The sequence below is a fragment of the Chelonoidis abingdonii genome, chromosome 20 (genome assembly GCF_003597395.2).
Source record: "Chelonoidis abingdonii isolate Lonesome George chromosome 20, CheloAbing_2.0, whole genome shotgun sequence".
NCBI classification, from domain to species: domain Eukaryota; kingdom Metazoa; phylum Chordata; order Testudines; family Testudinidae; genus Chelonoidis; species Chelonoidis abingdonii.
Window position 1 is genome coordinate 21,540,141 of NC_133788.1, and position 14,608 is coordinate 21,554,748.

Consider the following 14,608-nt stretch of genomic DNA (forward strand, 5'->3'; position numbering starts at 1 on the left):
AAAATAACCCACAATCCAGAAATGTATAACTTTTGTTATCTTAGTTTTTCCCCCAGAGTGCCATGTTAGACCATAACAGAGGACAAATTAAGGAAAGACTAAATTAAATTAAACTCAATCTAATCAAGCATTAAGAACAAAAATGGTTGTGGGGGAAAAAAAACCTGCAGGATGAAAACTTGGTCCACCTTGCTTGAAAATTTAAATTTTAAAGTTTTAAAATGCAGATATTGTCATTTATTTTTATACTTTGATGCGAAGTTTAATTTCCACTAAATTTAACTATATATGCCATGAAGAATTGCAGAGGAAAAATCCCTCTGAAAACATTGTAGGACATACCATTAAACAGTTCTTCTTGTACGCAGTAAGATGAAGAATTACACTTGTTTCTATTTTTCAGGTTGTTTATGTAGTGAATGATAGAGCTAGAAATAGGCTGTATTGTTTAACAAAACTTTTTCTTTAAAAGTTCTCCAGCCTGCTCCTCATCAAGTAATAGCAAATATACCTGAAGGAGTCCGGCTCCCAACAACCCGGCCGACCAGACCACCACCTCCACTCATTCCATCCTCCAAAACTACTATGCCATCAGAAAAACCATCTTTCATTATGGGAGGCTCAATCTCACAAGTAAGAGAACATTACTCAGCAGCAACTTCTAAGTTAATATATTCTTCTGCTGTTACTTACTAGCTCCCAACTTCATATCACCAGCATGATGTTTATTCTTATCTCAGTTAAGAGCCACAGGGACAGCCTACCAGAAACCCAAGAACTGCAGTTACCTTTCATAAAATGGAGCAAATTGTAGCCTTCATATTAAATAGAGTTGGCTAGGACCTATAGTCTCCCAGGGTTGCATCTAAGAGCTAAAGATGAGAGCCGTGGTAGTCTGCACAGTAGAACTTTGCAGACTGGCCACCCTTGCTCTAACTTCTTAAGATAAGCATCTTTCCACATAGAAAATGAATGCACTAGTTCATTTATAGGTAAGCCAGTCCTAAAAATTGTTTAATATCTGAGCAGTACAGAACTAAAAATGCGTGACTTCTATCAGCAGAATGGCATTAAATGCCATTTGCTTTTATACTGTCTATAGAGTGACAGTTGGCAATGAAGCTAAGGGTGTCCAATCAGTGTTATATTTACTCCAGTATTGAAACTGAACCCGTCGCAAACCTCTATCAAACAGGAGCCACATGGGCAACCTATTGGGGTGGAAAGAACTTTTTTATAGCTGCTCACTGGCTGAGTTACTTTGTTTATTCCTGTTCAGTATTTGTTTTTAATACAGCAGGAGACATTATGTGTTAGGGTGTCTAGAGTTCCTGTTATAATTGTGTAGCAATACAAGATATTTTGGTTAGTTCATCATTTATTTCCATTTAAATAATTAAAAATTAAAGCACAGTCTGTAATGTTAATATGCCAGTAGTAATTTAATATTTTTCATTACCCAAAAATAAAATTCATCAAAGTGACTTATTCTTCTAGGGAACACCTGGCACTTACTTAACATCCCATAGTCAAGCTTCTTACAGTCAAGAACCAGCAAAGCCATCCGTGGGATCCATATCTCTTGGTCTGCCGAGGCAACAGGAGTCTGCCAAACCTGGTAGGAAAACCAAAGCCAACATAAACATTATACGCAAGTTTTGCGCATTAATAGTTGCAAAATTAATTTGGTCGTCTTTTTTTCTAACTAGCTTCCATACCCTACATCAAGCAAGAAGAGTTCTCTCCCAGAAGCCAGAATTCTCAGCCTGAGGGCCTCTTGGTCAGAGCACAGCATGAAGGTGTGGTTCGAGGTAAAGAAATAGTCATGTGTTGAGTAATGAATTTCAATTTGTCAAGGATGATGAAAATGAGTCAGTTAATTTTTATAGTCCTCACTACTTGACTTGCCATAAAATCTCTCTCATGATCTACTGAATATTCTTTGGCCTTTTTAAAGCCAGAGTATCCAAGTGCTATTCCAGCTTTCCTATATACTGTTCTCTGTAAGTGCATACATCTTACAAAATGCATATATATTGAGTAGTGTTAAAAATTTTAAATTTTGAATCTTTTTGCCTGGCAAATGTTCTCCGAAATATCTGGTGTATCAGCATGCATGTGAAATTAACAAATAACAAGTAAAAGGGGACTGTTAGTTTGAAATGTAGTAAATTAATAGTAAAAAAATAAAAACCACAAGTTAAAATATGTTTCAGGAATAAGCCTGCCACTAGCTCTCCCGTCTTGTTTAAAATAGCTACATAAAGCAGTGAAACTGACTATATATAAAAACGCTGACAAAGACACACTGTAAAGAAACTAATTTTATTTCTCATCTGTTATATATAGACCTATAGCAATAATTTTTTTAAAAATTCAAATAGTTTGACTTTTTTAAGTTGTCACCTTGGAGAGAACTTTCAATTATTTTAAGCAAGTAATTTGTTTTTAGCTGCCAGATGAATTGATGGGGGCCTTATTTATTGGTTTTTCACTTAATTTTGAATCAGGTACCACAACAACCATACAAGAAGGAAGTATAACACGAGGAACTCCAGCCAACAAAGTTCCTGTTGAAACCATTCCTTCTCTGCGAGGCTCCATTACTCAGGTTTTTTTCCCCTTTACCTTCTATTGTGTGGTACTAGCACAGAGGTACTTATTTTTAAAAATAATTCTTAACATCTTTGTATAGGCAAATATAAACGCTCCAAGAATGAAATTCCAACAGCACTGAAGTCAATAGTGCCAGGATATCACCTCTGACAAAGAATTATCATGCATGTCTAACTTTTAGCTAAATAATACAGGTTTTTTAGTAGTTCTAAATGAAGACTTGTTAGCTGTATCTTACTTCACATCTAAGTAAAATCCGTGCAGTGCAAGAATTAAGAAATAAATCTTGGTAATCCAGCTTTGCACAGATGCTGTTATAAAAGCTCAGGAACAACATAACTAATTTTTAAATCCTTTGTCTTTCTAATGCGAAGATACAAGTAACATTCTATTCTTAGTTTTATGGTGGCTTGTGCATAGGAAGGGAGTAGGAGCAGTTAATGAGCAAACAGAACACCCTCTGAGTTGGTAACTTCCTTTCTTGATTTTTATATTCACAGAAAGTCTGAGGCTACATTAGCATGCAGTGTTGTTTGAAGATAAAGTACAGCCTAATGATCTTGGATGATATTATAGCTAAGTAGATGGTCCGTTTTCCCCAGAACAGTTGTAGCAGTGTGTCCAGAGAAAGCTCCAGGTCCCACAAGAGCTGTAGTATAGCGTTCCCCATTGCCACTCTATGAATGGTTCTCAGGTGGCAATGAAAAATATACTAGTCTGCACTAGTGCTAATGCTTGAGATAGCAGGAACTGAACTGTACTTCTTGGTTAAAGGAATCAGGGTGGTAGGCCTGAAGCTACACCTTGTTCTCTAGTGCCGGCTTTTCAGTATCTTGCATATGTATGTTCAGAATTATACTTAATTAATTTTATTTGATTGCAGGGTACCCCAGCTTTGTCCCAGTCTGGCATTGCTGCTGATGCATTGCTGAAAGGAACCATCACCCGACTGGCTACCGAAGACAGCAGCCCTGAGAAGTGCCGAGAGGAAGCTGCAGCCAAAGGCCATGTTATTTATGAAGGCAAGAGCGGGCATATCTTATCATATGATAGTAAGTATTTATATATCTGAGTAGTATAAGTGGTCCATAGTTAAGATTGCAACTGAGTTTCCTCTTCTAAAAACCACTCAGCTAAACAAATGCTAAGTTTGCAAAGTCAAGCACTTGAAAGTTAGGAAATGTCAGCGAAGGTTGCCTATGCAACCTTAATTGTGCCCCATTGTGCGTGTGTCTTATGATAGTGGTACGTTATATGAGATCATGTTTTTTCCCCACAGGATGGACAGAGCTGCCTCATTGACTGAGCAGTTCAAAATTTGTTTTGTCCTCATCATTCAATATATAACCCCCCCATGCATTATTTATTGCACACTATCCAAACCCTTAAATTAAGATGACCCTTAACTTTGAATTTCCAGGCTTCTTATTTTTTTTAAATAATTACAATATTCTTGTAAGGATTTTTATCTTTAAAATGCAGATACCTTTTCAAACCAACATCTTCACATTGTATGTGTGTCGGGGGGGGGGTTGGTGTGATGCGTCTTACACAGTATATAACTGAAGTAGTTAAAAACTGATACTAGTATTTAATTTCTACACTAGTTTTAAAGAATTAGTTGACAAATGTGAAAATGTCAAAATAATACTTCCTTTAAAGAATAGAGGGTATTACAAACTGGGGGGTTAGAGGAAATAAGTTATCCTTTTAACATTAAAATTCAAATTTCAGGTCAAAATATTATAGACAAAAATACTTATTTGCTAAAGTAATGCTACAAGATTTAAGTAGTAAAAGATAAGTGTTAAAAAGGCATATAAATACGTTTGAGTACAGTATTGAAAAGGTAAACATTGTTAGGATAAGTTTTTGGTATCCTGTATCAAGAGGTTCTACTGTGTAATGGATTGCTTGGTTTTGTTGTTTTCGCCTTTTCCTTATTACACGTCTGTATAATTCAGCAGCTATTAAGAACGTCCGAGAAGGAACCAGGAGTCCAAGGGCTGCTCATGAAATCAGTTTAAAGAGAAGTTATGATACGATGGAAGGAAATATAAAACAAGGAATGTCAATGAGGGAGTCTCCAGTGTCTGCACCATTAGAGGGTAAGTGACTATTTTAAATATACCATGTGTCTTAATAACAATTACATTGGGATAGATCTAAATCAAAAGAGGATATGTGTACAGTAAACTGGAAGAAAAAGGAGACTTCGAAAGGAGAAATCAAATCACTGTAACTTGATACTAACAGAGACATAAAAGCATTTTAGAGCTGCTGTTGCTGGAGAAGATATAGCTGGTATCTACTCACAGCATAGTAGCAGTGAAATAGATAGCAGAAGCAATACTGCTAATACTTCTTGTATTACTTTCTGTTTTGCCTGACACTTTATTAATAGAGACTTGTGCAGCTGCCGGTACTTATATAACAGAACATCATTGGACATTTTTGGTTTGTCGCGAAATGACTGATTTCCTAAACCATGACCGTAATGGTGAAGTGTCTTTAACTTTCCTATGTGCCTTTTGGGAGTACAAGAGGCAAGGAAACATTCCTCTAAGCACTGTAGAGCCAAGTGGAAGAGACTCCCTACCAGTCACATGCACTCTTTGTTCCCTCTTCATTTAACCTGTAGGGAACATCTGAGTACCTCTTGGTGAGATGGAGAAATGCAGTTTAAAGAGGATTACAGATTATAGCTCGAAAGATTTAATTGCTAGCTTTTAACTTTCTGATGTGTACTCCTGACTTCTTTGGAGTGGGAGAACCTAAGACAGGTACTGAATGCCAGTGTTACACCACTCTGATCCACTTCTTCTCCGTAGCTATGCAGAATTGTGCTTTAGGGATGTTGATTTTTAAGTTAAATTTCTCTTTGGCTCTTCAGTTCAGCTTCTTTTAGATGGTCCCCATGTTAAGTCTTTAAAGATAGAATGGAGGTTTTAACCAGTCATTGTTCTGCTTCACATTTCTCCGAAATGTTATGTATCATCAGGTGAGGAGACTGAAGTAGAGTGAGTGCAGAAAAAGCAATTACTGTAGTTTGGGAAGTGTTACACTTCTTTTTTCCCCCCAAGACTGGTGTCTTGTATATGTTTAAATACTACAGTAAAGGGGTGGGGCATATGCTTCGTGTAAATTGGTTAGGGCAGAGACTGTCTCTTATATTTGTACAGCGACTAGCAGAATGGGGCTGAGGCCTCTAGGCACAAGTGCAATGCAGATAGTAAATTATGTGAGTAGGTAGCATGTACTTTATCATTCTTGTATTTAATTCTCTAACTCCGCCAAATAACTTTTTTTAGGGTTAATATGCCGTACACTGCCAAGGGGCAGCCCTCATGCAGAACTGAAGGAGAGGACTGTGCTGTCTGGCTCTATAATGCAAGGTAAAGTTTTTAGTAGTATAGAGGCTTACATTAACGTACTGATCCTAGAAGTCTGTCTTTCTGAACCCTACCCAGTTGCTGACAATGGTGGCCATGCTAAAGTTACTACCTTTTAGTAGAGAGATGTGTGTTTTCCACACATAAGCTTCCTGTTAGTAGACTACTGATACATTTTGTACATTAAGTTTTTATGCAAGAATTGGTAAATGGGGAGCTATTTTACATGAGGAAATTTGTAAAATTGAAAAAAGCATATTTAGCATTTTGCATCTTCAGGAAGCATTTGAGGACATGTATTGCTGCCTTTGCTTTTAGCATATCAGAGCATGCTTGACCCATCCAGTGTCCTAAAAAATTGTTCAGTACTGTTCCCTTACGGCTGTTTGTGGTAAAATTAGTTCATTAAAAAAAAAAAAAAAAAGTACTTCCTATGTGTCATTCTGTATTAGAGTCTTCTCTGTTCTTTATATTAAACCCATTTGTGGTGGCAGGTTAAAGTTCCAGTTTGTGATTGGTATTTGCAGTTTGCTAAACTTGCAAAAAAAATCTTTCAGTGGCTGTTAACATCCTAAAGACTTACTTAATTTGTTTTCCTTCCATGCAAGGTACACCAAGAGCAACAACTGAGAGTTTTGAAGAAGGCCTGAAGTATTCTAAACAGATTAAGAGAGAGTCTCCTCCCATACGGACATTTGAAGGAGCCACCAAGGGAAAGCCGTATGATGGAGTCACTACCATTAAAGAAATGGGCCGTTCCATCCATGAAATCCCAAGACAGGACCTTTTAAGCCAAGAAAGTCGCAAGACTCCTGAAATAGTACAAAGTGCAAGGCCAATTATGGAAGGCTCCATTTCTCAGGTAACTGTGCAAACCAGTACTAGACTCTTACAGCTGCCTTGGTACTCAGTGGTAATTCCATTCAGGGTACTTGTTGCATTCAAGAAATACATGTCTCCTTATGCAAAAACAGAGGGTTGTGTGTTTTTAATTAAATTTGAAAACATTTTCTCCATGTGTTGGTAAAAATCTTGGGATTATGTATCATTTTGACAAGAGTGCTGGGCAGTTTATGTAAGATATAGCAAGTACTGTAGCTCTGTTTGAGATCCAGTTGCATCACATGCCATAAAATTCATGCAAGTATGTAACACAAAAGATTAAAAACAAATTATACACTGATCTTATAGCATTAGTGGAAAGTTGGCAGGATGACCTTGGCGGCTGATGGTCTTTTGCTGCTCTCTAGGGTACACCCATAAAATATGAAAGCAACTCCGGCCAGTCTGCCATCAAACACAATGTAAAATCTTTAATCACTGGACCAAGTAAACTGCCCCGTGGAATGTCTCAGCTGGAAATGGTACCGGAAAATGTGAAGGCGGTAGAACGAGCAAAATATGAAGATGTGAAGACTGTGGAGGCTGTACGTTCCCGTCATACATCGGTGGTCAGCTCTGGCACCTCTGTCCTCAGGTCAACTCTTCATGAAACTCCCAAATCACAGTTGAGCCCTGGGATTTATGATGACACCAATGCAAGGAGGACACCTGTGAACTATCCAAGCCCTATGTCCAGGAGCTCACCTATGATGAACAGAGTTACTGAAGGTATGTTATCCTTTCTTGTTCAATGTAAGCTGGCCATTGAAAATCATAACAGTTCTTAAAGTTTCTTATTTCTGTAGATTGAGCACCGTTTGGGTAAAGCATACAAGGACATTTGCTTTTTTAAAAATAGGTTATTGAATTTATCTAGAGAACATTTCACTCTGTTCTTAGGTACTGTCACAGTTGTGTTCGGTTCGGGTTGCAAGCCAAGGAGAGGAATGTTTTTTAAAAAAAACATATTAATTTAATTTAAATTTAAATAATGAAAACTTTCTGTTCACACTGGGTTTTCTAACCTTCCCACAGTGTTAATCTTGGGCCTCAGTACCTTAGAATGTGCCTCATTCTTACTGTTCTTAGCAATGTTGATATAGGTGTACATTCACTACACTAAAGGTTCAGTCTTTTCCTCCGTGACCCTTCCTTTTTTTTTTAATGCTGTTAATCCCAAGGAACTGAAAATGTTTCATTTGAACTTAACACTACCTCTGTAAGGGAAGCGTTATAGCTATTTTACAGAGGGTAAGATGAAACATAAAGATGTTAGTGATTTGTCCAAGACCACACAATAAATTTGTGATAAGGCAGGAGTTAAAGCCACAGGAGTTCTGACTCCTAGGGTGGAATCCTAGCCCCACTGAAATCAATGGTAAAACTATTATCTTAATTTTTCATGAGTGTAGTTGGACAAGGTTACATAAATAGATTATGTAATAACATAGGTACGTCATGTACACTGCCTAATAATTTAGTTTTTCATATTACTTCACATAGTCATTCTTACCAATGAGTTTTTTGGCAGTTTCACAGAAGTACGTTTTTTAGGAATGCCTTTAGGATTACATATTTTACAATACCTCTTTCAAATCATTAAGGTTTTTTAAAAAAAATCTTCAGGACTACTACTTTGTAGAAACAGGTTGAGCCATATTGTTAGATGTTTGGTAACATTTCTATGCATATGTCACCAAATCAATCTGAGGCATATGCCATTTTGTTCCTAAAATACAAGCGGGGAGGAGTGGGTTTTGTCCAGTGGTAATATTTTCAAACATCTAGTAGAGAATTTCAATATTTTAAAGAAAATTATTGGGGGGGGGGGGAGATACACTATAGCCCCACTACTTAATGCCTTGGCACTTGGTAAGATAAGACCTTTGTAAATCCAGTACAGTTTTGTATTACTCTTTTCTGTCTGAAAATCCCAACTTAGTTTTGGAATTGAATTTTCCAATTTTTTACCATGGCCACGTTTTAAAATATTTATTCTTTTGGGCAAATTGTTAGTCTCATTCTGTTTGGAACATATCACTTCTCTTCAATTTAAAGTAAATGTTATGTTTCCTCAGAAGAAGTTTAGCTGTCTTTTCTTTTTGACATAGTTGAGCAATTTCACTGGCTTTTGTTGAAGTTTTCCTTTTCAGGTTCCCAGAGCTATACCCACGAGAGCCTCAGATTATCAAAAAATACCACCACCACTCACACATCTGAAACCAAAAAAAAGGGCAGTGGTATCAAGTCATTACACCAGCCAACCTGTGTGTGTTTTTGTCAAGACAGTTCATTCTTTCTATGTAAATTGAATTTTGGTGACTCTTAGAATGAGAGCCTGAGGCCTTTTGTTTATCTACAGGCATCAGACAGATCAGGGTTGTGCAGGGTGGACTGTTCAGTGTTCCACTACTGTTCAAATTTCTACCACTAAACTTTCGCCCAAGGCAAACATACTTTTATAGAGGTAGGAGGTAATTCAGTCTCAACTCGTACTTTATACTGGGTCACTTCAAAGTTGTTTCTTCAGGGAGTGTGGATTTTTTGAATATGGACTGCTACTTGCTTAAGGCACTAAAATATCTGGATGATGGAGCTGGTATGTTAATCTGAAAGGCTACCTGATAGCATCATTTTGAACTAATTTAGTCACTAAATTCTGTTTCCACAAATTGTTCTAGGCGTGTAAGGTGTGTTTTCTGACTGGTGTACTATTGTGCGGGAGTCTGAAGTATGTCAGTCATCTCTGATCCCTTTTTGAGCTAATTCACATTTGTGGCTTCACCAGCTATCAGGAGTGTGTTTCTGACAAGTGTTTTTTTCTAGCTGGAATATCTTCTGGGAAGCCTCCTAATCATGAAAGGAAAACCACACTTACCCCAACGCAGAGAGAGAGCGTACCAGCGAAATCTCCAGTCCCAGGGGTTGATCCTGTAGTAACTCACAGTCCGTTTGATTCCCATCATAGAGGCTCTACTCCAGAAGTCTACAGGAGCCATCTCCCCCCTCATTTAGATTCAGCCATGCAATTTCACAGGGCTCTGGATCCTGGTAAATGCGTTGTTTTTCCTTTTCAGTCCTGTGGTCTTCAGTAATGTACAGAAAAGATTGTGTATTAGAAGTAAAGGTCAATGGAGCCACAATTAAAAAGTTCTTTACTATGTGCTGTACCTTCTGCCCAACACTCTGCTAAGAGGCCTTTGCTGTTTTTTTAATCAAAATATTCTTAAAGTATTCCTAGGTTAATACTACATTTTCTCTCCATTTAGAACAAAATATTTTCCCCTTTCCATTTCAAAGATCTTATAGAAGAAGCTGTCAAATTATCTCCTTTGTGTTTATCAAAAATTGGATATGTTCAGAGGATATTTTTAAGTAAAGTATTTGTTAAAAGAATGACAGGCATCCAAGGAAAACATACCCTGGGGGATTAAACAAAAGCATGGTGAGGACCACCATCCTTCAGGGCTTTGTGAGTGAAACACACTCTTATTTAGAGATTACCAGATTGTACGTTGTTTTCCCCTTAGAATCCGCTCTGATGGAATTGAAAACAAGAAATTGATTTGTAACTCAAAGATCAATCCACTTCCACTGATTATCCTTTATCCTGTATTTTTCCTTCTATTATCCTGTATTTCTCATTATTCTATGTGGATATTTCAGTGCTTCGCTTCTAAGGAACATTAGTATTTACATTCACAGTTTCCTCTCATGGCTTTTTCCATAAAGCAGATTTCTTCAGTCTGGATTGCTTAACCTTTCCTAGCTAAGTATGAGAATGTATGTTCTCAATGGAACATTGGCATTGAAAAGACTAGTTTTGATTCTGTCAGAGCTGGCCCTGGAGGATTGGCAACACTTTCTTAAAATATTTCTTAAGCTTTAATAACTACAGATTCCAAACTCTTCCCCCTACTGCACACTAAACTTTCCTTTATTTTTTTTTCTCATTCTCAGCTGCTGCTGCATACCTGTTCCAAAGGCAGCTTTCACCTACCCCAGGTTACCCAAGTCAGTATCAACTCTATGCGATGGAGAACACACGGCAGACAATCCTAAATGACTATATTACCTCTCAGCAGATGCAGGTTAATTTACGCCCTGATGTAACCAGAGGACTATCTCCTAGAGAGCAAACTTTAGCTCTCCCATATGCGGGAGCCAGAGGTATGTCTGCCTCCTCCAGGCTTTCTTTGGAATATGTTTTGGAGGGTGGAGTTTGATATCTAAATGGGTGCGTTTTAAAACTGGTCTCTGCATATGCAAAGCAAAACTCTGTGTAACACTACTAGAGAGCCTAGATGCATATCTCCCCCTTTTTTTTTTAGTAATTGTAGATTGTTGAGATTAGCGAGTATATCCTAACTCCCTTTTTAACTTTTGAACAGGAATTATTGACCTGAACAATATGGCTCCCACTATCTTAGTCCCTCATCCAGGAGGAACAAGTACCCCTCCAATGGAGAGAATCACTTATATCCCTGGTACCCAGCTCACGTTCCCTCCGAGGCCTTACAACCCTGCATCTATGTCACCAGGTAAGAGCCTCATTGTTCTGTATTATCCCTAATCCACTGACATTCTAGAATAGTGACCCTCTCTATCTACTAGTCACTGGATAAGTGTCTTGCTGCTGTTCCAATAGCTAACCCCCGTGCCATTCACTTTGGGTGATGGGAGAGATGATTGTTAACTTTATTGCTTCAGTAGCAGCCAGAGGTACCCAAGACAGGATCAGGGCCCTATTGTGATAGGTTTTGTATATATCTGCTGGAAGCCTTGAAGAGAAAACAATTAGAAAACAAAAAGTTTAGTGTTTTTATTAAATACAGTGGGCCAAATTCTGTCATCTGATACATGAACCCATTAATTTCTGTTTGAGGGTGAAATTTGGATAGGAATTTTGGATAGGAATCTGGAATAGGATAAAATCGTGTTATCTGCCAGCTGGATAGCTCTTATCACCGTATATTAAAGCAATGCAGTGACTTGGGAATGTTTCCCAGACCCTCCTCTCACAGTGGATTTTAGGGTTCAACCATCATAGTCCAGTACATAATTCTCAATGGAATCAAAGTGGTTTTGGGCATTCATAAATACTCTTTTCTGGCTTCAACTTACATCAAGTGTGTGTCAAGTAGTACACACTGCTGAGCTTTTCACTGTTTGCCTTATACTTTTCATTGCTGTGTGAAGCACTTCCATCTCCTGTGCATCTTATAGGACACGCTACACATCTGGCTTCTGCAGCTGCCAACGCTGAGAGGGAGCGGGAGAGGGAACGGGAGAAGGAACGTGAAAGGGAGCGAGAGAGAGAAAGAGAGAGGGAGAGAATCGCTGCAGTTCCCGCTGAGCACTACCTTCGGCCTGGTGAGTGTACATTGCCACATTTGGATCAGTCTTATATACAAAATGTAACTAATCAATTTCCACAACCACCATTAGCACTTTTGTTTTGACTTCTAACAAATAAACAGTGCTGTGTAACCTATTGTTAGGATGATCTAAATGGGTGATTCCTAAGATATGGAGGTTTTGCTGTAATTGACAGTGGTAAGTAGTATGTTCTTTGTTCAGTTGTAATGATGCAGAATCTGGAGGATGGAATCAGTCCTGTCCCAGTTGGCATTTCACTCTGTGTGATGCAGGTTGGAGGATGCTGTTTTTCAGAAAGCTTTAAATATTGTCTGTGCCTGACAGCAGCATAGACATATGAAAAAGGGTGTGGAGGAGGCAATAGCATTATGATACTTGTTTGTGCATTGTTATATACACACTTATTACACGTTATAATAGGCTGTATATTTTTTTCCCCTCTCACTAACTTTCTTCACACACTTAAGGTACAGAGCAGCCTGGTAGACCTGGCAGTCATGGATACGTTCGCTCACCTTCTCCTTCTGTTAGAACCCAAGAGAACATGCTGCAACAAAGGCCCAGTATTTTCCAAGGAACCAACGGGACAAGTGTAATTACCCCCCTGGATCCTGCTGCTCAGCTACGCATCATGTATGTTTCTTAAACTCCTGTTACAAAGAAATACGTTCTGGGATTAAGCTCATTACTAAATGTTTTTACTTTGCATGAAAAATAGTAGAGACTAAAAGTTACCACCATCTGCTAGGTCTTTGGCCTATGGAAAATGACTTAAGGCAGAGGCGGGCAAACTTTTTTTGGCCTGAGAGCTGCATCGGGTTTCATAAATTTGTATGGAGGGTCGGTTAGGGGAGGGGGTCATGGCCTGGCCTCCACCTCCTATCTGTCGTCGTACCCCTTCCCCGCCCCGCCCCCCCAGGCTCCTGCCCCATCCAACCAACTCTGTTCCCTGATGGCCCGTCTGGGACCCCTGCCCCATCCACAGTTCTCCACCCTGTTCTCTGACCGCTCCCAGACCCCCATCAGCCCATCCAACCCCCCACACACACATACACCCTTCCTGACTGCCCCCTGGAGACAGCTGCCCCTTCTCCCTGTCCTCTGACTTGCCTGGGAATCCAGGCTCTGCAGCTGCACTGCCCCAGGAACTCACAGCCCCGCCACCCAGAGCATTGTGCCAGCGGTGGAGCGAGCGAACTGAGGCTGCGGGAGAGGGAAAACAGCAGAGGAGGGGCCGAGGGCAAGCCTTCTGGTCCAGGAGCTCGGGGGCGGGGCAGGATGGTCTCAGGGGCCATATGTGGCCTGTAGGCCGTAGTTTGCCAACCTCTGACTTAAGGGATAGGTGTTAACATCACAAAAGTTGTACTTTGTGGGAAGCCTGGAAGAACCAGCTGAAATCATTGAATTGCTGTTGTATGGTCTAATGCAAGTGATTGTTGATATTTGCTAACAGGCAGCTCACGCCTGGAGCCCCCTCCATAACTCCAGGATTGCCTGCTTCCCGTTACAACACTGCTGCTGATGCCCTCGCTGCATTGGTGGATGCTGCAGCCTCTGCTCCTCAGATGGAAGTTGTCAAAGCAAAAGAGCACAAGCATGAAGGAACCAGAATAGAAGAGAACATGGGGCGCAGGTCAACGGTGGTTAGTGAACAGCAGCAACAGATGGAGCAGAAAACACTGGAAACAGAAAAGAGGTCTGTTCAGTGCCCATACACATCGGCAGCTTTTTCCAGTGGCAAGTCCCAGGGTCCGTCTTCATCGGTAGTTTATTCAGAGGCTGGTAAAGACAAAGGTCCTCCTCCTAAATCCCGGTATGAGGAAGAGTTAAGGACTCGTGGGAAGACCACCATTACTGCTGCTAACTTCATAGATGTGATCATCACTCGGCAGATTGCTTCGGACAAGGATGCACGGGATCGGGGCTCCCAAAGTTCAGATTCTTCTAGCAGTTGTACGTGTCTTCACTCTTAATTACTATTCCCTCATGTGCTCTTTTCATTTCACTTGCTACATTGGCCATTAAGGAGATGGCACATCTGAATGGATTTGTTTTATCCTGTTGCTACTAATGCAGTGCAAGCTCTGTACTGTCTTCCCTTTTCATATATATAATTGATAGCTGCTTGACATGAAATAAAACAATACTCATTTATACAATGCTGTAGCTATGCATAGCACTTTTCAGGCAAACACAGTTTTTTCCTAAGAATCTTATGATGCTCACTGCAAAACTCACAATCACCTGTATAGTGAACGTTCAGACTATATACCTATGGAAGTTTTAGATGCAGAAGGGAATGGCTATCTTGAATCACAGAAAAACAAAACTAACCACAC

General features: G+C 39.5%; 1 protein-coding gene across 16 annotated transcripts in view; it reads left to right on the forward strand.

The window, feature by feature from the left end:
• NCOR1 (nuclear receptor corepressor 1) overlaps positions 1–14,608 on the forward strand; it is a 115,472-nt gene that overhangs the window by 88,022 nt on the left and 12,842 nt on the right. For 8 of the 16 annotated variants that reach the window (XM_032784296.2, XM_075074003.1, XM_032784302.2 and 5 more), the window contains 15 exons: positions 473–633; positions 1,498–1,618; positions 1,710–1,811; positions 2,511–2,611; positions 3,500–3,668; positions 4,581–4,724; positions 5,928–6,011; positions 6,617–6,870; positions 7,259–7,619; positions 9,717–9,941; positions 10,851–11,060; positions 11,282–11,431; positions 12,117–12,263; positions 12,737–12,902; positions 13,723–14,222. In XM_032784296.2, coding sequence (XP_032640187.1) covers positions 473–633; positions 1,498–1,618; positions 1,710–1,811; positions 2,511–2,611; positions 3,500–3,668; positions 4,581–4,724; positions 5,928–6,011; positions 6,617–6,870; positions 7,259–7,619; positions 9,717–9,941; positions 10,851–11,060; positions 11,282–11,431; positions 12,117–12,263; positions 12,737–12,902; positions 13,723–14,222 — 2,895 coding nt within the window. The remainder of the gene's footprint in view (positions 1–472; positions 634–1,497; positions 1,619–1,709; positions 1,812–2,510; positions 2,612–3,499; positions 3,669–4,580; positions 4,725–5,927; positions 6,012–6,616; positions 6,871–7,258; positions 7,620–9,716; positions 9,942–10,850; positions 11,061–11,281; positions 11,432–12,116; positions 12,264–12,736; positions 12,903–13,722; positions 14,223–14,608) is intronic. The other 8 variants (XM_075074007.1, XM_075074004.1, XM_075074002.1 and 5 more) reach the window with 2 other exon arrangements.